Here is a 24,979-nt window from a genome sequence, read left to right as displayed (position 1 = left end):
CTCACATACTTCCTCCTGGATGGCTGGAGGCAGGGCAGCCAGGAACTCAGGGCTCACTTCGGTGACACCAGGATTCCCCACCACTGCAGGAGCTGAGTTATTTGTTGAGGGGGCAGTTCGTGTTGGTGGACGAATGCCCAGCTGGTTCTGTAGGACTTCTCGGCGAATGTCATCAGGCAGGGCGGCCAGAAAAGAGGGGTCCACACCTTCGGGGAGACTAATACCTGAGGCGAGACACAAGATGTGAAGGAACTCTCACTTCTACTGATTGAAGGAAATTCATGGCCTTGCATGAGCTTTCTGTCCTCATTTTATGCCAAGGACACAGGACATACAGAGAAGGACAACCCACCCTTCCTTAGGCTCAGAATAGTTTCTTGTTATTTGCCAAGTTTTGTGTGTGCTCTCAATTAACCTTCATCAAGACCCCACCATGTAGCTATCATCACCCTTTCAGTATCATTGAGGATCAGGGAAGTTAAGCAATGGCTCCAGGTCCTATAAGCAGGAGGTGGCAGAGAGGGGATTTGAGCTAAGATCAGTTTGACTCCAAAGGCCTGGGCTCATTCCATTGTGTAGCATCAGCATTCCCTTACTGCAGGTCCTCCTCCGACACATATGCCGCCCTTTATCTGTATGGAACCGTTTTGACTAGTGGGCATTTCCACACCAAGGGCTACTAGAAGCCTCAACAATCCCAAGATGGCCTGAGCACACATGGAGCTCACCTGCAAGAGGATCTTCTTCTTCACTGCTTGTTGAAGGCAATGGCTCTTCCAGGATTCCCCGGGAATCTGCTCCAGAAATGGCCACTGCGGAATCTCTGGTGGAAGAACTCTCAGAGGATGCAGGGGGAGAGCTGAAGGAAATCATTTTCAGGTTGTTCTCTGAACCATATTTTCCAACTTATAAAATACTCCTACAGTACCCCTTTTCTCATAGAAGCCAAGTTGATTTCCCCAGTGTACAAAGCATGGGCATTAGTTACTATATATGAAAGTGGCTTGAAATACCTGCCAACACATCTTTCCCTCCTCTCACTCACACAGTGCTTACCTGTCCTCAGGGGGCTGGGTAGGTTCCCCTGACCCATCACCCCTGCCTTGTACTTCTGTCACAACTGGTGGGGCATCCCCAGGAGTGGAGCTGCCTGCTGTGGGCTGCTCAGAACTGCCAGTTGCTGGGGCGTCACCCACAGCCTCCTCCAGGGTACAGGAAGCCAGGCTGCTAGTATCCATGGGAGAGCCTTCCAGTTGACTGCTGACAGCTGTCAGAGCATCAGAATCTTCAGCTCTCTCTGGGGAAAGAGAGGCTAGGAGGAAGTCACATGGAGAGGTTAGATCTCTGCTTCGGGGGTGGGGGGGGGGCGCTGAATTAAGAAGCAGCCAGATCAGACTTCTTTAACTTCACTTCAGACGCTGGCCTGATGCTCCCCTCTCAATCTCATTTGCTTTAAAGAACTTAGCTCAAACACTTTCTATCATTTGTTGAACATTTATGATGTTCCAAGCATGCCTGTGAAACATCTTCTCTAGGCATCCCAGATAAGGGATCTTGTCACGTTCAGATTCCCTACAGGTATCATCTGCACCAGGACTTTGGTTCTGCTTATCTCAACAAGCAAGGCAAAAACTCCTACACCTAAAGGTTTCTCCAGAGTAAGTCATGCAGTACAGTAAAGAGCATGGATAGCAACAGGTTTGTTTACCCTGTTGGAACATTGCTGAGAAGAATTTTGAGGCCCCATTTCAAACTAGTGGGAAATAGTGTCATGAAATAAATGGTGTTGGCCAGGATGGGAGAGCTGTTTGTTATATGTGTGGTCACTTGCTTGCCAGACCTAGAAGCGCTAAAGAAAAGCAAGCTTCAGAGTTACACAGATCTGGATTTTAACCACAGCTCAACCACTTACTGGGCTAATTGTTTCACTCTGAGTTTCAGTTTATTCATGGATAACAACCCTCTATTTCTTTTTAAAGAAGTTAAAGAATCCTCACATGATAGCCAGGTACAGAGCGATCACCTCAAAGCCACTCAGACATATATATAATCACTTGAGGACACAGAGAAGACACCTCAACTCTAGCTAAAAAGGTAATGTACAATGTTTGTTCAGTCTCTAAGTAGTATCCAACTCTTTGAGACCCCATGGACTGCAGTGCGCCAGGCTCCTTTGTCCTTCACTCTCTCTCAGAGTTTGCTCAAACTCATGTCCATTGACTTGGTGAACTATCTAACCATCCCATCCTCTGCCGCCCCCTTATGAGACCTAATTATGAGGACTTGAGCTTCTACTTTAGAAATTCTCTAAAATAAGAGAGTAAAGAGAAACTACAAAGATGTCCATTCTTCCCTCCTGTTTTACCCCTACCCTCAAACCCTCAAATTCTACTTACTTATAGTGGGAGCTGGGGATAGCTCCATCTGAGTTGTTTCTGCTTCTCCACTTGGCCTTGTGGGACCCAATTCCTCTGGCTCTACAGGCATTAATAGCTGTGTAGAGCTCCCACCTTCTCCAATTGGGGACTGCAGCTCTTGAGGAATCTCTCCCAAAGCTGGTGGGGTTGGGAGTGTTGGTTGCTGTTGGGAGGGCTGCAGAGTGACAAGGGTCTCCCTGGGCTCAGATGTAGCTACATCAGTTGAAGATGGGGTTGCTGGGTAGCTGTCAGGCATAGGAGTCCCATCTTTCTCGGAAAGAATGACAATAAGATTGTTAAAGGGCAGTCAGTCAAGGACAGGGGAAGCCACTCAATCAGCACATGTGGCATGACAGTGATGCAGCACTCCCCTCAATCCCCAATTGCTCCCAAGAACAGCACCTGGCTGGTCTGGTATCTTGGGATGAGGGCTAAGGCACAGTGCCATTAGTGCCAAGAACCAGAGATCTGAGTCTTTGCAGACCCTAAGGATTAAATCCTTTCTGTATCCCGGGTGGAGGGGGAGAGTTCAAGTCACTTTATAGTATTTGCCTCACACTAAATATCACCTATCCCCTTCCACCTCCTTTTCCTTCAGTCCTAATTATCCAAGCAGCATCTACAACTTTGATGGAACCAAGTGTTAAGACTAAATGTGAATGTGCTACACACCAGGGAAAGTAGTAAGTTGTATAGTTATCTTCTAATTGGGGCCTAAAATCCCTACCCCACAACAATACAACTTACTACCTCACCCCAGCATGAGCAGAGTCCTCTAGCAATAGCAGCAGGCAAAGGGCCATTTTACCTGATGACAGACCCTTTCAATGACCTTCTGCCAGATTCAGGGCACCAGGACACCTACCCTCTTTCACTGCTTTAAAAAATATTGTGTAGGCTTTAGTACAATCATTTCCCAATTCAAGTGCCGAAGGAGACAGAAGGTATAGGGTAGCAGAAGTAAGTTCTGAGGAAATAGGGGTAGGGGAGACATATAATACCACATAGACCAGTTATTAGAATCACAGTCACAAAATAGCTACATTAGGCACATTAGAAGGAGGAATCAAAAGTATTTAGTAGTAATACCATTTAGCCAACAGAGCTACCCTCCCCCAAAGCAGACTGCCCAAGGCAACATTCCTAGACTTTTAGATTCCACAGACCCATTAAATTTATATAAAAAGAAATAAAAAGAGACTAACACAGGGTCACCAACTTTTAATTTAACCAAGTAAGAAAAAAATCCATTAATATCATTTAATAAAAATATTCTGATACCAAAGAAGTAGGAAATACATAATCTCTGTAATTTATAACAGTTTTTTAAATTGAACGAGTTCAGCTTTCTGAAAAAGTCATTAAACCTCCCTTATTCTGTTAACTTCCACCGAGGACTAGCATTTAGGAACCACTGTCAGGTGTTCTCATGAAGCACCATACCACAATGGTCACTAGAAGGGACAGGACACATAGCCTCACTACACATGCCAGAATGCAGTACAGCATAATCAGAATGAGAACTTGTAAACATAGTACGTTGAAGGGGAAGTGCACCACCGTGGGAAAGACAGTAGACTGTATAGTTATCTCCAAGATGGGGTATGACCCTAAAACTATACAATCTACTACCTCATCCCACAGAGCACCAGTGTTCATCTTCAGTCTACTTGGGCCAGCTACTTGGGTCAGGAAAAAGAATCAACTAATAATTAGCAAGAAGAGAAAATGGGAAGTAAAGTTACCTGAGAGGTTCTGTTCAGTGGAGTCATTTGTCTTAGATACAGCACACTGCAAAGAAAAGGGACAGACCAATGTTGGACTTTGCAAGCACATGAGATAGAGGTCAATTCTAATAGTCGCCATCTCCCACATGTGACACATATGACCTGGATGGAGGATAAGCACTTTAGCATGAAAACAGACTTCCAATTTCTCTAATATAAACTCATGTTTGAGATGGCTTGGGGATAAGGGGGAAACTGTCAGGGAGCTGACTAAACAATGAGAGGAAAGGATAATAAAAACCACATTGGAGCTGGGCTTGGGCACAGGACATGATCTGAACACACATCACTGAGACCAGCAAGAATTTCATCTACCTATAGTTCCCTTCTTTGGGCTTATTTTACACTCCAGGTTTTTCAATCATTCACCACACTTGCTTATTTCCCAAACTTTTTAAAATGTTTGAAGCAATGCTACTGTTTATTAAAAGGTCAAAGTTCTCTACAAAGGTATCAGTTAGATCAAGTTTGTTACCATAATTGAACATTTCAATATCCTTTTAAGTCTGATATTCTGACTGTTGAATGAGGTATAATAAAATCTTTCACTCAAGTTTTTCAATTTTCTTGCATTTCTATCAGCATTTACTTTATATATTTGAAAGTTATACTATTCAAGGTTCCAAAATTTTCAGAAAAACCAAAATCATGTTAGAGATTTCATATATTGAGCCCTAGAAAATGCCATGTGGTGAAGGGGTTCAAGATAAAACATTTTCTCTGATTTGAAGCCTAAGCCCAACTTGTTCAAATGTTGGAATGGAATCCTATCAATAAGGTTTCCCTGACACTTGGGAAGACAATCCACTGAAATGGAATTGAAACATTAAAAGCATGGGCTTAGTCAAGGTCATTCATTCTTCTTGTCTAACTGTAAGTCACTGAAGGTAGAGACTATACAGTGTAACTGCTAAGTCAGGAGCTCTGGCTTTGGTTTTTCCCCTAAAAGCCATATGCATGTACAGTGAATTTGGAGCGGATCATTTCTCAAGTTCAATGTGACCATCTTAGAATCTTTAATGACTCTTGGGGCCAGCCACATGTATGCTGAAACCGCAGGAAAGTTAAAGCAGACACAGCCAAAGATGAATCCTCCCAGCTCATGGGAATCACCTGTGCACTCTGATCCCTGTTCTCCTTATCTTCTTTGCCTTTGTCGGTTATCTTTGTTTCTTCCTCAGCTAGTTGTTTCCTCCTTTTCTCCCTCCTTTCTTCCAGCTCCTCATCCCTCAGGAATTCCAGATGATTGACAATGGGCACTTTAACAACTGGACCAAAGAAGCAAAAGATCAGAGGTTGCTCAGTGGAGGTAGGGAGAAAGCCAAAAGGCAGAGCTTGTGGTCACAGAAAACAAGGGAAACAATTTTCCATGCACTGTCTCAGCCCTTGAAGATTCAATACTGCCCTGATAATCAAGCTGCTACACACCTGAAACACAGTCATGCATGCTCTCAGCATCAAGAACTTTGCATTCCTCTGTCCAGCGAGTCAAGGCTGTAGGGATACTGGATAGAGTCCCTGTAGAGAAACCAAGGAGAGTGAGACTCTTAGCCTTGTCATGCCTCAACGGATCCAAAAGTAGCAGCATTTCACTAAAAGGACCCAATGTCTACCACAAGGTTTGGCACATCACAGGTACTAACGTCTTTGGCTAAATCACCGAGTGGTTCTGGTTCCCGTAAAATGGGGTTTCTCCAAGCAGGGTGGATACTATTCTGCTTTTCCTCAGCACGGAAAAAGAACCAGACAAACGTTACCCTCTTTTTCACCACATAAACTTGCCTGCTTGGCTGGTAGCTGTGCTCTGATCATGGAAAAAGTCATCCAGTAGTTCATCATCAGACCGGGCAATGATGTGGACGTCATCGTTGCCCACTAGGAGGCGGGCTCGGCCTCGGCTTTGTAGGGGAAGGCTGCTGCTCAGCTGAAGGATGTCAGCAGCAGCAGAGGGACCAAGCAACCTGTAGGGTGATGGTGGGGTGCCATGGTCACTGTATATCCATAGGGGCCCTGCAGCCTGTTATTGTGAGATCCTTTCTGTATTCTCTAGGAAATGCATAACATTATTATGGACCTGATCATATTGCATATAAGTCTTACTTTTCTAACTACTTGATCAGTCTGCCAACTTTTTTTTTGGTTGAAATTGCATATTACTCCATAGTTCCTGGAACAGAGTGAGCATCACTGTTTCAGGCACTGTATTAGGGTAGGGGCTCCCCAGCTGGCGCTAGTGGTAAAGAACCTGTCTGCCAATGCAGGAGACTTAAGAGATGTGGGTTCATCCCTGGGTCAGGAAGATCCCATGGAAGAGGGCATGGCAACCCACTCCAGTGTTCTTGCCTGGAGAATCCCATGGATAGAGGAGCCTGGTGGGCTACAGTCCATAGGGTAGCAGAGAGTCAGACATGACTGAAGCAACTTAGCACGGTATGGCACAGCATGGGTTAGGTATAATATCTCTCTTGTACACCCACTACTATTTGTACATTGACCATTATGACATCTATACTTCTTCCTTTCACCTCTAAAAATTGTTTCTCCCTAGTGCGAGAAACTAAGCCTAAGGGCAGGGATCCTCTCCTGACTGTATCTTAAGTGCTAAGTATAGCATAAGCTTAAGCTTATCATATGAGATGCTTAATGACTGCTGAATCTATGTACAGGACACTTAAGCAAAATAACATGTTATACAATTTGGTATTTCCCCAAAGGCTGCACATGTAATCCACAAAGAAACGGCAAATACATTATTTGTGTCTGTCACAAGAATATTATACTGTCATATCAAAACAATGCTAAAGCTCAGTGAACCCAATAATTTTCCTTGTAACTCACCTCTGGAGTATAAGAGGAGGATTGGGCTGGCGATTCCCAGGGTAGTGAACGTGAATGGTATGGCCTGTGTTGGCCGTCAGCTGTCTCAGGGTCCTCTGACTGCGCCCAATGCCCTGGGTGAGACGTGTTGTAGAGGAGCCACTGCCCAGTGTCAGGGAACTGTGATCTGCATGGCGTACCATCAGTGGGTGGGTGGTAGGGATATTTCCTGGGGATGGGGGGATGTCTGCTGCAAGGACAATATGCAAAGGGATCAGTGCCAAAAAGAAATTTCTCCATGGTTGTTCAGGCAGAACCATGTCTCCTGGGCCTTACTTCCTCACACGGAAACCTGAGCTTTGTCCTTTCTCCCTCATTCCCACACCTCTTCTAGGATCACTGATACTATCATGGCTTATGCTGCCATCTCTCACCTAGATACTGCAACAGTCTCCTAAGTAGTACCTTATCCCAATTCATTCTTGACACTAAGCCACAGTGATGCTTGTTGGAACCTCAGAAACATGCTGCTCTCTCCGCCTTGACAACACCTCTCCCCACTTTTCACCTGTTTTGTTGTTCTTGGCCTAGAAATTACTTCTGATTCTACAGATGGGCCTTTACTCTGTGCTTTCTTACCATACTACAATGTAATGCCTGCTTACTCATAATTCTTAACAGACCATAAGCTTCTATGAGGGAAAAAGACTCTTTTCTTTTTGGTTGCTATATCCCTAGTACCTAGAACACAGTAGGCACTCCTTAAATATTTGTTCAATTTGCTGAATGGACAGAGGCTCAACTTCTAAGAAAGACTGATGGAAATCACAAAAATGCAAAGAAAACCAAAGAATAGAAAGTATCTTGAAAATTATGTAATCCACCCCATTTTTTCCACATTTTTCATTTACAGGTGACAAACTGAGGCTCAAAGAGGTAAGAGACTACTTGGCCAAGACAACAGACCAGAACAGTTCAGTGTTTTCTGCTATATTGTGCTTGTGATTTAGAAGTAAAGACCTGCATTCTCAAGACAGTTTAAGAACTTGATGCTAAAAGGGAACTTTGATATTGATGGGGGAGGAGGGAGGGAAGAGATTCACTCTCTCCTCTGAAAAGATGCGTCCTTGATGAACAGAGTGAATATGTTCAAAATCTACTCCCCAATGCCAAGCTCAAAGGTGTCCATCCAAACTCTCAAGAATCCAGTGTTATAGACATAAGGATTAGTTATTGCCCTATCACTGTAATGTGCACATGAGTGACTGATGCAGTCAGCCTTGGTCTCTTTTTTTTTTGTTAATTCAAGCAAATCATCAAGTTTTTCAGGTTCTAAACTGGCTGCCTATTTACTGAGGTGGCGAGAACAAAAGCAGCCTCTCATAATTTCTTCTTCTAGGCATATACTTATTGAGAGAGATGGAGTCAGATATCCCTTGCCCCAGGAAATCAGCTAAGAAAAGAAGTGCTTTCTGTATCAGATCGAGAGCTGCTCTGGTTCAGGGTATAAGAATCAAGAGATAAAACCCAGCTGAGCCCCTGTATCTTACTAGCACTGGAGAACATGTTGTCAAACTCAATGATGAGATCATCCTCCCGGTCAAAGCGCTCAAATCGGACCAAGGGAGAAGCGTTCATATCAGGGTAATCCTCATCCAATTCCATTTCAGAGCCATCGTCGTCATCGTCTTCATCTCCCTCTTCACCTTCATCATCCTCCTTAAGGGGAAAATAGGAGATGGAGAATTGCTGGAGGTAAGGATTTCTGAAGTCTGGTGTCATGGCCACATTTGCACATGAGGGAGGGAGGTGCTGAGGCTAGCAACCCGGACTGTTGGTTTTCTCCAGCTCTGTGTTCCCATGGAAGAGGTTGTCTGAACCAACCCAAACACAGTCCCCCCTCACCTGATCATCTTCCTCATCTTCCTCCTCCTCCTCCTCTTCATCCTGACTATCATCCTCATCCTCGTTACTGCCACTGCTGTCCTCTTCCTGAGTGTGCTCCTCCTCATCCTCAGGGTCCAGGATATTCATGGAATCTAAAACAAAGGGAGCACATTGGAGGACTATACTGAGTAGCTAGAAAACAAGCTACTGTGCAGGCCAGCAGATCTGAGTGGGAAAGTGATGGGATATTTGACTCTAGGAGAGGAAGAACCAGATCTAGGGTGATTTACAGACTTAGTGAGCCAGCCCCGATTTCCTAAGAGTGCCAATCAGTGCATCAATATGCCAAGCCACGTGGCTGAATGTGGAGGCTGGCTATAGGGTGGTGCTTGAGGAGCCATGGTCTAGGACTTGGCCAAGTCTATTGGTGCCCTCTTGCCTTTCCAGCCCTACTTTGCTACTGACTGCATCCTATTGGTAAAAGGGAATCTGGAGCGATGACAGCAGGTGGGTGAGAAGAAAGTGAACCAAGTAAGAAGTGACAGACTTTTGGGCAAGCAGTAGTAACATGTTACTCGAAAAACTGGATGAGGATAAAAGTGGATGGTGTAGGTCAGCGCATGCAGACAGATGCTTCCTTATTTTGCACATGTGGGCAGCTGCCTCCAGGAAAACCCTAGTGTAGTGTCTGTCAGACGTGCAGGGCAAGAAGGGAGGCCTTTCTGGCCTCAGCACTCTCACCTTCTCGGTTGGCCTGCAAGGTGGAAGCTTGGCTGAGGTTGGAAGGAGCTTCATCCATCAGCACGTCCTCTTGTGATTCATCCTCTCCACTTCTGCTCACTGAAGGTTACAGAGCAGAGCCTTCACTGAACAACAGAGGACTTCCCTTTCCAGATTGGGTGCACCTAATGTAGCTATGTACACCCAGCAGATATCCATTCTTTTTTTTTTTTTTTTTTGGATGAGGGAGAAGACCTGGGTTCACTGCTGTTGACTAGCTAGGTGAGCTTGGCCAGTCACTTTACCATCTGAGTCTCAGTTTCCTCATCTGTAAAATGGGATGATCACATCTGCCCTGCCAATCCCACTAACTGTGAAACCACAGAGGATAATGGGTGTGAAAAAGCCTTGTCAAATTTAAGAATACATGTCTACTTCAGTTTATCATTTGATTTACTTCATCAATAAAATAAAAACAAGTAACATATACCATTGGAGCATGGTGACAGTAGAGTACCTTTGTCATTTCCCCTGAGTTGTAAAAAGGGCTATCCTTAGGGAATGCTCACTCTTTTTACACTACTGAAACTGAGAGGCCCTGGATTCACTGAAGAAAGGAAAGCGCTTTCTCATCCTACAGCCTCTATAGCCTCCTCTAATCCTCCATGAATAAACACTCTTGATGTGCCTGATGTATTATCTATACTGATGGCCACCCCCTCCGCCTCCCCTACACAGGCAACACTTCAGACCAGCCACAGGTCTGTAGATGGCTTGTGAATTTCTCATCTGTAAGACCGTCAACATCGAGACAAGCAGCAATCTAGGCTGGCTATGAGCCCTTAGGCAGAGCTGAGCAAGCAGATGATGAGAAAAAGGGTCCTCCCAAGAGAGACTGAGGCAAAGGAAGAGGCTCTACTCAGTTCTGGGGCTCTCACCTATAATTGTACTGTTCCCAGATCCGCCATCCCTCTCAAGCAACTCATCTATCAGGTCCTCCAGCTCATTCTCAACCTGGAGAGAAATAGAACATATATATGGATACACACAAGTCTATCATTGTGCTAGTGCTGAAACCCTAAAAAAAGCCAGCAAGGGAGCATATATTTCTAGGATAATATGTGACATAGGATGTTACATAAGCACCACACACTTGGTGCTAAGAGCACAGAAACTACCATGTGCTGCCAACCCACACTCAAGACTGTCTTTCAAATGGGTACATTCCAGTTATCTGAGACCAGATTAAGTCTTTATACTCTTCAGGAATGCAGGAATACATGCAGATCTCCTTAGAGCCAGCAGCTCAGGACTGTAGGCCTCATTTCTTGCCACTGCTACCAGCTCCAGAAATTACAGTGCTTTCTATAGGGTCTTTAGAAGACTGCCATTTGAATGCTCCAGCGAGAGCTGGTGCTATAGGCACAACAGTGTTATTAAGGAGCATCCATCAATGACCAGAGTCAGGTAAATCAAAGACCCTGGGCCCAAAGGGCTCAGGCCAGCTTTCTGTGTCAACATTTCATCTGTGCCTGTTTTCTTACTGAGATCAATTCCATTTCATAATATGGCATCCTGGCCCTGTATCAACCCCTCATTTAATATGATTCAAACACATTTACTGAGCATCTATGAAGCATATTATCTGTGCTCCTGTGGAAAACAGACAGCTAATGGCAAAGAGCTAAAGTACTCACCCACCCACACCAGTTGGGGGTTTGGTTCAACACCACAATAGGGGTATATGCTGGGTGATCTGCCTCCCTACCTGCATCTCTTGTGAACTGAGCACCTCAGGCTGCCCAGCAATCACCACTGAGTCGGTTTCAGCCTCCCCATCCATGATATCCCCATCTGCCACCTCTGTCTGAGTGACATCATGATCCTCCTCCTGCACTTCTGTTTCCCCAGGCTCGCCTGAAACAGTCAACCAACCAGCAAAATAATCAAAGAGTGCCTATGTGCGGGGCACCATGAGGAAAGCATGAAAACAATCAAGTCCCTTCCCTGGGCAAATTTACGAGTTCTCAGAGAATAAATGAATGGGTGACAAAGGAAAAGACAAGGCTACGTGTGAGGAGAGCCAAACAAGGCTGCAATTTTAAGGAATTCTTTGTGGGGCAGATTCCCACACTACTATGACAGATCTGTGGAAGGCCAGCAAGTTCCCAGGGAAACAATACCAAGCCAGAACAGCTGTGATGTCATGCCCATAAAATAACTATGACCACCCAGACAGCTTTCCAGTCCTTTGGCTGATTCCCTACCTGGGTCCTGTTGGTTGCTATTAGAGTCCTGAGCAGCTCCTTGGGCATCCTGCTCAGACTTGCTCTTGCTAGAAGCACTCTTACTGCCAAAAAGGCTACTGGGCTGGTTCACAATCCGGGAAAGTGTTTCCAAAGGCTTCAGAGCAGCATTGACTGTGTTGGCCATGTTGGGACTGAGATAAAGGAAGATACAGAGATGAACTGAGCACAGAAATCCACACTAAAAGGAATGGAGGCTCATCAGAGTAACAACTGATTCCAGGAATGGAGCATGGAAGGTACAAGATGAGCCTGAGACAACTTGTTGTGCCAAATGGCCTTCAAAATCAAGTAGGCTTTAAAAAATTAATGGGGTCATTACCACAGGCCAAATCCGAGCATCAAACAAAAATAGAGATGGTAATGGATTATACACTATAAGAATGCTAGCTAATAAACAGGAACAAGAAAATCAGGAAACTGTCACTTTGCAACCAACAATGTTAAGTGATCTAGGCAAAGATCACTAATGAATGCCAAAAACTACTGAGTTAAAAAAATCTTCAGGGCACAGGATATTCACATGAACTCAAAGCCATCACCTCACAGATGACCTGTTAATACAAAGTATGTTAGTCGCTCAGTTGTGTCTGACTCTTTGAGACCCCATGGACTATATATAGCCCACTAGGCTTCTCGGTCCATGGAATTCTCCAGACAAGAACGGGAATGGATAGCCATTCCCTTTTCTAGGGGATCTTCCTGACCCAGGGATTGAAACCAGGTCTCCTGCATTGCAGGCAGATTCTTTACCATCTGAGCCACCAAGGAAGCCTTGTTAATACAAAGGGGAGTTCTAACCATTAACTATGTGATCTAATTTAGCATCACTCAATAATGGGACAAATTGGCATTGTGCATCTCCTGATGTGAAGCACTAAGAAATGCAAACACCACCCATGTAGTATTCTTGCCAAAAATGTTTACCCTGAATCTAACCATGAAGAAACAATTAGGCAAATCTAGATTATGGGATGTTCTATAAGACATCTGATATTCTGGACTCTTAAAAACAGTCAAATGTCACAAAAAATAAGAGATACATGACAATCAAATGCAATGAGTGATGCTCACTGGATCCTCGATCAACACACTCTCCCCCAGGCTATAAAGAGAAAGACATTCTTGAAATATTTGGGTATATATTAGTATGAAGTATATAGTATCATTATATTAATGGTAAATTTCTTAGAGGTAATGATGGTATTTTAGCTATGTAAGGGAATTTTTGTTCTTAGGAGACACATGCTCAAGTGTTCAGAGGTTAAGTGTTATGTTTATAAAAAAACTTTAAACAATTTAGCTCATGAAGAAGAGGGGAGGGAGGAATAAAGCAGACAGTTCAGAATGCTAACCACTGGTTAATCTAGGTGAGGCATACAGTGCTCATTATACTACTTTGAGTTCACAGTTTTAAATATTTAAAAAAGTTGATGAGGTTTTTTCAAAAGGACAGAGAAGCCAGCTTGAAGAGGTCCCATAAGCTCAAAGATGTAATTAAAAAGAGCATGAAGGATGAGCATGCAAAGGATAACTGTAGTGATCTAAATAATTCAATCAGATTTTAAAAAAATCAAGGAAAATTCATGAGTCCATACCACTACTTAGAAAACAGAAAGCCAGAGTTTGTATTTGAGGTGGAGTTTAACCCATTTTTGGTTACTCCATTTTGACTTACTCTCAAGACTGGTGACTGAAGGGAAAAAAATAAGTTTTTAATCTTTTCTTATTAGTAGGAACTGTATTATAGGGTAACCAACTTTCCCTCTTGAACTGGAGCTATAATCACAGAAAGATAGCAGCTAATAACAGAAGGAATGATGGAAATTAGAAAGGTGTCACTGATAACCCTCTAAGAAATTAAAAGATGCAGGCAATGATTATCAACTGGTGTTAAGACCATTCACTAGGAACATGGTTAATAGGAAACTAGACATTTGTACAGTGCGAAAGTAACAACACAGTTTCTTTTCTACTAAGAAGGAGAAAAATATAATAGTACAATGATGACTATCACTCTACCCTAGTGGTCAATCTTACCATGACTAAATGGCAGTTCAAAGAGATGCATCTCCCTCTGATACAATATGAGATGTACACCATCTATGATATAACCTAGCCAGTAGTGTTTAAATTGCTTCACTAAGTCTCTACCTCCAAATTTATAGCAAACAGGAATAAAGGGAACAAGTTAAACAATAATGCATATAACCAAGCGAATCAAACCTAGGAAAAATATTCTGCCGGTCTGGTCACTTCAACAAATTAGTTCATGAACAACAGCAATAAAATGAAAATTTAAAAAAAATTAAGGAACTGTGTTAGTACAACAGAGACTCAGGACGTAACCAGATGTAATACAAGGTCCATAATTAATAATTAAGAGGGGGAACAGCTTGGAAAAAACATTATTGATCCAGTCCAACTCTTGAGTTTGCAGCAGATGAGAGAATGAAGGGCCCTGCCCCCGCCCCAGGAAAGTGCCTTGCTTTAAATTAAAAGCAACAATACCAAGAACTCAGGTTTCCACCACACCCAAACTTTCCCTATCATACTGGCTAACTACTTATCTGACAAGGATACATAAAACACTAGGCAAATGGAGCAGTATGCAGCATGATTAAAGAGAGAGCAAAAGTCTGGGGCTGGAGCTCAGGAATAATTTTACCTGGACAGGTCCAGGCTGTGAGGCACTCTGGCCAGGTCATTAACCAGTCCCTTCTTCAGGAAGAGTCGAATGATGTTGTTCATGCCATTGTGTTGGGTCTTGGCTGTTGCACTGCTGTAGAAGCTGGAGGTGGAGGGGCAGGACTCCATGATAGTACTGATGATACACATCACTGCCTGAAGTCTGGGAGAGAAGTTTGACATCTCTTTCATGTGAACACAGCCCATTCTTAGGCCAAGTCTTCACTAACTTGCCTCAGATAACCCTCTTCCCTTTGTGTTTCCATTTGGAAGTAACATCTAACCAGGTAAGAACTCACTCCCTGGGTGGAGGCATTCTTCATTTTCTTCAAACATAATTTTAAAAAGTAAAGTTGAATAACCTCCTCCACTTTTTGCTTGAAGACCCTAGTAACAGAAGGAAACATCCCTTTTTTTTCCTCTAAGTCATTTACCAACTTCCTCCAAGTGTCATTAGTCCTTTGGGTATTTTGCAGCACTAGAATTATCTGAGAACCAGAGACTGTACAGTGCCAGTATGACCAGAACTCTTGTTCAAGTGCAAGGAATTCCATGGGCCAAGAATGGAGTTAGGGGATGCTACTGGTTATCAGCACTAAGTCAGGCATGGATTTTACCTGGCATGTTTCTCTGTACTCTCAGCCATAGCCAGTGCCCTTCCCAGGGCTGCTTTTACTTCATTCACAAGGGCCACCTGGGCATCTGTGCCACTCCCTGAGGCAGCCAGGCTTGCGAGGAACAGGCGGGCCAGCGCAGGTGTGTCCTTGTCTTCTGCATTCTGGGTATGCGGGAGGAGGTGGTCCAAGACAAAAGCTAGCACACTGCAGTCCTGAAAAGTCATTAATCATGACATTTATTCATAAGCATAATTATGCCATACTGTTTGCACATCAACAAGATGCATGCACACAGAACTGATCCTCACTCAGTTAATGATTATCAGGCCCACTTTATAGATGAAAAAAAAACAAGCCTTAAAGGTACAAGCTAAGTGAGTAACAAATATAGGTTTTATGCTTTCAAATTCCGTTCATTTCTCAGAAGTTTACATATCTTCATCAATCTGAGGCCCAAAGAAACATGGCTTGCACAAAGAACTTAAGTCAGTGGTGATGATTCAAGCCTTGATTCCTAATTCAATGCTACAATTACTCCACAGTTTCTAATAAATTGTAGTACTGAAACCTACAATGTGCCCAGGACCCTGAGCTAAAAATTGGCAGGGGATGAGAAACACACAGCACAGTCACAGATATGGATATGCAGAAATATTTAACGCAGGGTTACCTAAAATAGCAAAAAAGGCCCAATAATAGGGGAGAAAATTAAGTCAGACTCCCCAACCTCTAAAAATGATTTCTGACTTGTTAATTCTGTATCTTAGAAACTTAGCTCTGTTGTCATTCAAGTAGATTTTGGATCAAAACATACTGGCAATTTTGGAACTAGATACAAATGATGGTTGCACAACACTGAATGCACTAAATCCCAGAACTGTATACTTTAAAATGCTTAGTTTTATGTGTATTTTACCTCAATTTAGAAAATGCATTGAAGAATTCTAGGCACTGTGAAATTAGATAGGGTGACCCTGGTTAAGACAGAACTACTAGAGATAAAAGTTCCCAGTAGTGAATAAAACACAAAGTTAAAACAATATTGTGAATAAAAGTATAACATTATCAGTAAAAACTGGAATAAAAGCCTTGCAATTTGGGTGACAATTCCTGAGTGGAATCATGTATTCATGACTGAGTGGAAAGAATATGGATTTGAAACCAGAGATCTGGGCTCTAATCCTAGTCCTGCTACTCTGCAGTGTGGTCTTGAGCAGGTTATTGACCCTTCTGAGCCTTCTTTTTTCTCTTAAGGACAGCAATGCTAACAACCTTGCAGTGCTGAGGTGAGGATTATCAATAGTATCTATAAAGCACCTATGAATATACAGCCGGAAGTAGGTCACTTGACACATATTAAGTCGAACAAATTTGCAATTAAATGTCCTATTCCATAAGTATGCTATTATTATAACTACAACTGGCATAAGCTTTGAAATAGATGTCTAATGTATACTTAATACACACACTCCATAAAGGACTTATATCCAGAATATATAAAGAATTCAGAAGAAGTAAGAGTAAGACTTGGACACTTCACAAAAGAGAATATAGCCAAGAAAGACAGGAAATTTTAACCACAATACAATACCAGTATGAACCTATTAGAATAGTTAAAATGAAAAACAGGAATATCAACTACTGGCAAGGAGGTGAAATAATCCAAACACCTATAGGCTGTGCTGGTGATTATATAGATTGACATGATTTCTCTGGAAAACTTGACACTAGTTGCTAAAGCTTGACAGACCACCAGCAATTCCACTCCTATGCATATACCATCCAACATAAAATATATGAATTTATGTATGAATTTATATATGTAGCACACACACAAAAATCAATGAATTTACGTTCACCAAGACATGTATAAGAGTGATTATAGCAATACTACTTTTTAATACTTCTAAAAGGAAAACTAGCCAAATGTCTATAAGTGCTAAAATGGATAAGAAGATTGTATTACATTCATATAATGAAATTCTATACAGCAATGAAAATAAACTACAACTACACATAAAGATGAATCTTGCAAACATGTTAAACAACAGAAGCCAGATAGAGCAGGACATACTATAAGATTCCACTTATATAAAGTACAAAGTCAATCTATGAATGTAAAATAATCTTCCCGACTCAGGGATTGAACCCAGGTCTCCTGCATTGTAGGCAGACGCTTTACCATCTGAGCCACCAGGGAAGTCCTAATGGTGAGTTTATGGAAGTTCAAAGGAGAAGGGGAGATGTGCAAAGATGTGCATGGGATAGCTTTTGTGGGGTTTGTAATGTTTTCTTTGAGTGGTAGTCATCCAAGAAAAATTAATTGGTGAATCACTTAGGAGTTGTGTATTTTTGTATGTATTTTAAAGCTTGGGTTAAGATAAAAATAGCTTAAAAATGGCAGCTACTTTCAGATTCTGTCTGCAACATGATTGCCTTTGTTTTACTCACACCCTTTACTGTTTACTAACCATAAAATAACTATGTGACTGCCAAAATAAGGTCTCCTTTGTGAAAAACCCTCCTTGGGCACCCCTCTTACATATATGGGAACATGATATGGTTTCTTAAAGTTCCCTTTCACTTGAAAAATACAACCTGAAGATAATTCTGTATCAGGACATATAAAATATGACTTCATTCTTTCCCATGCTCTACTGATGAACATTTAGGCTTTTATATTCTATTTATTACCAATACTGTTACCACATCAGGTGTCTTTGCTCAGGTGTGAATACATCTGGAAGATAAACACCAATATTGTGTATTTCATTTATTCTCCTGTCTCCTAGATACCTTTACGTAGGTGACCCACAGATACCTCTCATATTCCACATTTTCTCTTTGAACCATTTCCTCTTCTAATGAAAGATAAAAAAACATAAAACAAGAAACATCTCTTGAGTTCTTGATTTCACCTTTACCCTCCAAATCCAATCTCATCCATTTCTACTGTTACAATCTCTCTTCAACTCATTCATTTCCCCCTCTACCTTCATCAATATCCTATATTACCCTAGATGACTATATTAGCAGTCCTGACTGGTTTGACTACAACCTTGCCATTTGTAGTCTCTACTAATGCAGACCAAGTGATTTTCTACAAAACAAAGTAATAAACTGTAATCAGCTCATTCCTTGGCAAGTGAGCCTGATGGCTCCACATCATGGAAAAAAAGGCAAGCTCATTAACATGTCTTAAGAGGCCTCTGCCTCTCACCACTGGGCTAGCATGCATGGGTTCCTAGCAAAGTATCCAACACACAGCAGGTATCCAAATGATGCAAGTATAAAATATTAAGCAAAAATTAGAAATATTACCTCTTTGATCAGCTCAGACTGGCCCACAGTGTAGCTGTAGTTGGCAATCAGCGTAGCAATACCAACATAGGATCTCACCAACTCTGCCAGAAGCCGAAGAATAGTGGAGGTGGGCATTAAAGGTTTGCTGCCCTTGCCTTTCTGCTTGCCTTCCTCAGAGGCCCGGTCCCCTTCTTTATCTTTCTTCCCATCCCGAGACTCCTCCGGAGTTGACACTGTTGAAAAGGAGCCAAACACTGGTTCAATTCCACACAGGAATATTGGCAAAATCCAGTCTTCGGTGGAAAGGGTATCACTTCTACTGCAGTAGAAGGACAGATAACTAAGATGGTCAGGTTTCAGATGTAATCTGTGGATATAGTATGTTCACACATCTTCTGCCATTTCCCTCCTCTTATAATGTTCCAGAAATACAACAGTGCATGTTACCCTCACTAGACAAAATTCTTTTAAGTGCAGGGAACAAATCTGATTCATTTTGGTGTCTCCTATAGTGCAACACAGCTTCCCTGGTGGATCAGTGGTAAAGAATTCACCTGCCGATGCAGGAAGCATGGGTTTGATCCCCCGGTCAGGAAGATCCCCTGGAGAAGGAAATGGCAACCTACTCTAGTATTCTTGCCTAGAGAATCCCATAGGAAGAGAAGCCTGGTGGGAGATAATCCATGGGGTTGCAAAGAGAGCCAGACATGACTGAGTGACTAAACAAAAACACAGTCTGTCACACAGTGGGCAATGATGTTTCCCTTGAATGATAGTACCATCATCCATACTATATACTACATACGAGCAGTAAGTCCAACAAAATGAACTAACCAATATTTTATTATTAGCCTTTTAAACTTATCTCCATGGACTAGTCTGGTATTAAGGACAACATCTTAACTTAGATTTCAAAGCTCTTTCCTGTCAAGAAGCAGCAGCTCTTGAACTGTCTCATCCACAGGACATTTCTCTAATTCTTGGCAAGTAGCCAATGGACTCTGTTGAAACTGCTAGAAAGCAAGAATCCACCATGCAAATGTTATAGCTAGGAGAGTGTCACTGGCACTAAGGTTCTATAATAAGTCTTAGTGGAAGCTACCAAAAGAAATATATGCAGAGGTTTCAAGAAGAGAACTAAAGGATGTTACCATAGCAACCACTACTGGGTTTAGTTAAGTTACAATTCCATTGGCTTTATTTATTCATTGTATTTCCTTTTGAACTGCAGTGCAGCATAAAAATTATATCAGTTACAGGTGTATAATACAGTGATTCACAATTTTTAATGGCTATACTTCATTTATAGTTATTATAAAATATTGGCTATATTCCCTAATATATCCTCATAGTTTAGTTTATACCCAATAGTTTGAATTTCTTAATCCCCTACCCCTATACTGCCCCTGCCTAATTCTCCCCACTGGTAATCACTAGCCTGCTCTCTGTATGTTAGTATGCTTCTTTTGTTATATTCACTGGTTTTATTTTTTAGATTCCATGTAAAAGTGATATCATACAATATTTGTATTTATCTTATTTAACTTAGCATAAGGCCCTCCAATTCCATCCATGTTGCTGCAAATAGCAAAATTTCATTCTTTTTTATGGTCAGTTCCATTAATTTTAGTATATAATGAGGAGTGGGTACAGGGCCAGGATGCCATACTAAAAAATGGAATAGAGCTCAATAAGAAAACAGGCATGGGTGAAAACGTTGACACAGAAAGCTGGCCTGAGCCCTTTGGGCCCAGGGTCTTTAATTTACCTGACTCTGGTCATTAATGGATGCTCCTTAATAACACTGTTGTGCCTATAGCACCAGCTCTCGCTGGAGCATTCAAATGGCAGTCTTCTAAAGACCCTATAGAAAGCACTGTAATTTCTGGAGCTGGTAGCAATGGCAAGAAATGAGGCCTACAGTCCTGAGCTGCTGGCTCTAAGGAGATCTGCATGTATTCCTGCATTCCTGAAGAGTATAAAGATTTAATCTGGTCTCAGATAACTGGAATGGACCTTTTGTTTACAGAATGCTGAGCTCACCCCCGAGAAAGTTCACTTAGGCAAGTAAATATGACAATTATGCCTGTACTCCTCTACTGCCTGTCCAGGACACCCAGTTTCTTCAAGTTGTCCTCTCAAGGAATAAGAACAAAAGAGAAAAGTAAACCCATTACCTTCTCCTTGGGATGCCCCAGATGTGGAAGTCTCAGTGGAGGAACCATCTGCAGCAAAGACCTGACTCTATGGAAGAAGAAAACTTCTGAGTTTATTATTTATTTATTATTAATTTCAAAGACAATTGTCCCCAAGTGGCAGGACTCCTTTTCAGGGTATTGGTTGTAAATGTTATTGACTCTCTTTGTCTATCTTTTAACCACCTTTCCCATCTATATACTATAACCTGTGGGAAGGTATCATAAACAGCCACTAGAAGATTGGCAGAAAAGAGAACAGAGGAAGATGAGAATGAAAAATGAATTAAAGAAACATTTTTAATCCAAAGAGAAAAAAGAAAATCCCAGGGACAACCCAATCTTCATTTTTAGGAAATGGATAATTTATAGATACATCAAAATTAACAGCTTTGAAATATTCTTGGCATAACCCTTTATCCCATAATAGGTACCAAATAGAAGGAAAATTGAAGGTTGGAACTGACTTACATTAATGGAAAATCCTGACTGTGTATCAAAGTCACTGCTCTGACGGGTAAGTGACCGGTACTGCTGGTATACATCATCACCCATGTCTTGCAGGAGCTGGCCGACCTCTTGAGTCATACCCCCTGGTTTAGGATCAGATTTGTCTGCTAGAAAGACAAAAACAAAACTTTTTAGACTATGCAGTGTTAATGCCCATCTGGTAGCTTGGTCAGTTTTCCTCCAAGTTGCTACAATTGTCTACATAGTAATATTGCTAGGCTATGATCGAGAAACGTAGAGAGCATGATTGAAAGCCTCATCAATAGTTTTGTGATCATAGGCAATTTAGTCTCCTCACTGTCCTTAGCTATCACTACTAAGCTTAAATGAACATACCTGACACTTTGCCTAGTACAGTGGGAAGTCAATAAATGGATAATATAAATAGCTCGATTATTCTTTTTTAGCGGGGAGGAGAGTTCAGGAGGTGGGTAAAGGTTTTCCAATTGTGGGAAAAGCAAGAAGCTTTATAAAGATCAGACTGCTGTATAAATGAAAAGCACTGAAGTAAAGACTCAGATTTTCTTGACTTGCTAAATGCACTATTCTTTAACTTTTGGCAATTCTGTGGGACCTATCAAATAAGTATGTCCTGAATAAAATCCAGAAGTATCTGACTGGAATAGAACCTTGGGTTCCAAGCAATTCATTTATCACTTTCCCAGTACTTAAAAGCAGCACCTTAACTAAGGACAAAAGATAGGGATGGTGGTCTCAAAGGTCAGGAAGCCTAGCCTCACCTTGTAATATTGGGCAACAAAGATGTTTTGTTTATGAGAATGAAAACATTAGAGATGACTTGGTATTTTATTTTCAACATGCTCATAAGATGCTACAATCTCCTTTTTAATCTTTGTTCACTCTTGCCTGTATAGGATGTAGTCTTATATAAATGATTTGGGCAATCTCCTTATTCTTATCATTCATTTTTGTTCTTGTTCAATCATCAGTCGTGCCCAACTCTGCAACCCCATGGACTGCAGCACGTCAGGCTTCCCTGTCCTTCACTATCTTCCAGTTTGCTCAAACTCATGTCCATTAAGTTGATGATGCCATCCAACTATCTCATCCTCTGTCGTCCCCTTTTCCTCCTGCCCTCAATCTTTCCCAGCATCAGGGTCTTTTCCAATGAGTCGGCTCTTCACATCAGATTTTGCTGAAGTATTGGAGCTTCAGCTTCAGTATTAGTCCTGCCAATGAATATTCAGGGTTGATTTCCTTTAGGATTGACTGATTTTATCTTCTTGCTGTCCAAGTGGCTTTTAAGAGTCTTCTACAATATCCAGTTCAAAAGCATCAATTCTTCGGTGCTCAGCCTTCTTTACGGTACAACTCTCACATCCACACATGACTACTGGAAATGCCATAGTTTTGACTATATGAACCTTTGTCGGCATTTTATCATTCCTTGGTCATATCCTTTGTCAGACTGTTATCATTCATACTGTATAACTATTAACTTCTTCAGAGAAGGGGGCTATGTGTCTTATTCATCTTGATTCCTAGAGCATGGGGAAATAGTTCAGTGCTCACTAAGCCATGGGTTGGTTAAAGTGACCTAACCAAAGTGCCAGCCTCCTCAGGTGGGCTAGTTACATACCTTCCTCTGGAGCATGGTATGCAGCCAGGGCATTTAGCATGTCATAGATCACTTCCTTGATAGTATCAGGAATGACAGGCAGAGGTGAGGGCTTCAAAGGGGTTGTTTTCACCAGCTGTACAGCATTTGGGCCTTTAATTCTGAGATTCTCAAACTCATCATCTGAAGCTAAGTCAAAGTGAGACAGAGAAAAATCAGTCAATAATGAACAGGTACCTATATCTGGTAACTGATAAAGACTAAGAAGTGGAGGGCCACTTCCAAACAATGCTCAAGGAGTCTACACAAGCAACTTATGCAGCTCAATTCCAGAAAAATAAACGACCCAATCAAAAAATGGGCCAAAGAACTAAATAGACATTTCTCCAAAGAAGACATACGGATGGCTAACAAACACATGAAAAGATGCTCAACATCACTCATTATTAGAGAAATGCAAATCAAAACCACAATGAGGTACCACTTCACACCAGTCAGAATGGCTGCGATCCAAAAATCTGCAAGCAATAAATGCTGGAGAGGGTGTGGAGAAAAGGGAACCCTCCTACACTGTTGGTGGGAATGCAAACTAATACAGCCATTATGGAGAACAGTGTGGAGATTCCTTAAAAAATTGCAAATAGAACTACCTTATGACCCAGCAATCCCACTGCTGGGCATACACACCGAGGAAACCAGAATTGAAAGAGACACATGTACCCCAATGTTCATCGCAGCACTGTTTATAATAGCCAGGACATGGAAACAACCTAGATGTCCATCAGCAGATGAATGGATAAGAAAGCTGTGGTACATATACACAATGGAGTATTACTCAGCCGTAAAAAAGAATTCATTTGAATCAGTTCTGATGAGATGGATGAAACTGGAGCCGATTATACAGAGTGAAGTAAGCCAGAAACAAAAACACCAATACAGTATACTAACACATATATATGGAATTTAGGAAGATGGCAATGACGACCCTGTATGCAAGACAGGGAAAGAGACACAGATGTGTATAACGGACCTTTGGACTCAGAGGGAGAGGGAGAGGGTGGGATGATTTGGGAGAATGACATTCTAACATGTATACTATCATGTAAGAATTGAATCGCCAGTCTATGTCTGACGCAGGTTGCAGCATGCTTGGGGCTGGTGCATGGGGATGACCCAGAGAGATGTTATGGGGAGGGAGGTGGGAGGGGGGTTCATGTTTGGGAACGCATGTAAGAATTAAAGATATTAAAATTTAAAAAAAAAAGAAAAAAAAAAAAAAGAAAAGCCGGCTTTTACCTTCCCTAAATCCCATACGATTTAATATAGCAGTATCAAATAGTAAAAGAAGAATACAGGATTTGGGGACATTTGGTTTTAAAACCAAGTTCTGTGACAGGATCTTGGCCAAATTATTTCAATAAATCTCAATTTTCTCATTCTTGAAAATTTGGGGATTAAAAGAGACCATGCATGAGAAATGCCGAGCACAGGCAGGGCCAGGCTGGGGCTCCCAAAATAATTAGTCCCTTTCCCAACTTTTAATTTAAAAAACAAACCAAAAAACCCCAAACCCCACAGAAAAGCTGAAAGGTTAGTACAAAAACATCCATATACTTTTCATCTAGAATCACCATTTTTCACTCCTAAATATGTCTACCCGAATCCAAGAATCAAGGATATTTTCCTACACAGCCAGAATACAATAATACTCAAGAAATTTAACACAGATACAATTATATTATCTTCTACACAGTAAATATTCTAATTTCTCCAAATCTCCTTTATCTAGAGTCAGCATCCCATTAAGGTTGCTGGTTTCTCTCATCTCCTTTTAGCTACAAGATTCTTGCATTTTTTCCCTTTCATGACATTAATATTTTCGAAAAGAGTCTAGGCCAGTTGTTTTATGGAATGTCTCAAATTTGTACCCATCTAACTTTTTCCTTATAATTATAGTTCAAATATTTTTGGCAAGATTATATTGATGATACTGCATACTTTCTACTGCATAAATCACATGTCCACTTATCCCTCAATTATCACTCTGCCTATAAACCAATCACTCCGTTTGTAATCCCTGTTGTCACATCAAGCTAAATTCTTTCAAGGCAAGGACTAGACTGAATGAGTTCTTGGCATCTCTGGCAGGAATT

At 41.7% G+C, this 24,979-nt stretch overlaps 1 protein-coding gene across 11 annotated transcripts in view; it reads right to left on the bottom strand.

Annotated features, from left to right (window-relative positions):
* HUWE1 (HECT, UBA and WWE domain containing E3 ubiquitin protein ligase 1) overlaps positions 1 to 24,979 on the bottom strand; it is a 158,201-nt gene that overhangs the window by 16,706 nt on the left and 116,516 nt on the right. For 5 of the 11 annotated variants that reach the window (XM_070291618.1, XM_070291624.1, XM_070291621.1 and 2 more), the window contains 21 exons: positions 22,848 to 23,015; positions 21,209 to 21,354; positions 20,720 to 20,786; positions 18,561 to 18,775; positions 15,240 to 15,451; positions 14,603 to 14,785; positions 11,896 to 12,068; positions 11,397 to 11,545; positions 10,567 to 10,642; positions 9,650 to 9,748; positions 8,927 to 9,060; positions 8,572 to 8,740; positions 7,043 to 7,271; positions 5,987 to 6,165; positions 5,633 to 5,722; positions 5,318 to 5,472; positions 4,163 to 4,208; positions 2,397 to 2,684; positions 1,057 to 1,312; positions 729 to 859; positions 10 to 224 (listed from right to left, as the gene is read on the bottom strand). In XM_070291618.1, coding sequence (XP_070147719.1) covers positions 10 to 224; positions 729 to 859; positions 1,057 to 1,312; positions 2,397 to 2,684; positions 4,163 to 4,208; positions 5,318 to 5,472; positions 5,633 to 5,722; positions 5,987 to 6,165; positions 7,043 to 7,271; positions 8,572 to 8,740; positions 8,927 to 9,060; positions 9,650 to 9,748; positions 10,567 to 10,642; positions 11,397 to 11,545; positions 11,896 to 12,068; positions 14,603 to 14,785; positions 15,240 to 15,451; positions 18,561 to 18,775; positions 20,720 to 20,786; positions 21,209 to 21,354; positions 22,848 to 23,015 — 3,380 coding nt within the window. The remainder of the gene's footprint in view (positions 1 to 9; positions 225 to 728; positions 860 to 1,056; positions 1,313 to 2,396; positions 2,685 to 4,162; positions 4,209 to 5,317; positions 5,473 to 5,632; positions 5,723 to 5,986; positions 6,166 to 7,042; positions 7,272 to 8,571; positions 8,741 to 8,926; positions 9,061 to 9,649; positions 9,749 to 10,566; positions 10,643 to 11,396; positions 11,546 to 11,895; positions 12,069 to 14,602; positions 14,786 to 15,239; positions 15,452 to 18,560; positions 18,776 to 20,719; positions 20,787 to 21,208; positions 21,355 to 22,847; positions 23,016 to 24,979) is intronic. The other 6 variants (XM_070291623.1, XM_070291625.1, XM_070291622.1 and 3 more) reach the window with 5 other exon arrangements.

Source organism: Ovis canadensis, chromosome X, assembly GCF_042477335.2.
Source record: "Ovis canadensis isolate MfBH-ARS-UI-01 breed Bighorn chromosome X, ARS-UI_OviCan_v2, whole genome shotgun sequence".
NCBI lineage: Eukaryota > Metazoa > Chordata > Mammalia > Artiodactyla > Bovidae > Ovis > Ovis canadensis.
The sequence above is the reverse complement of the archived record's forward strand: the minus strand, read 5'-3'. Positions and strand labels throughout refer to the sequence as shown.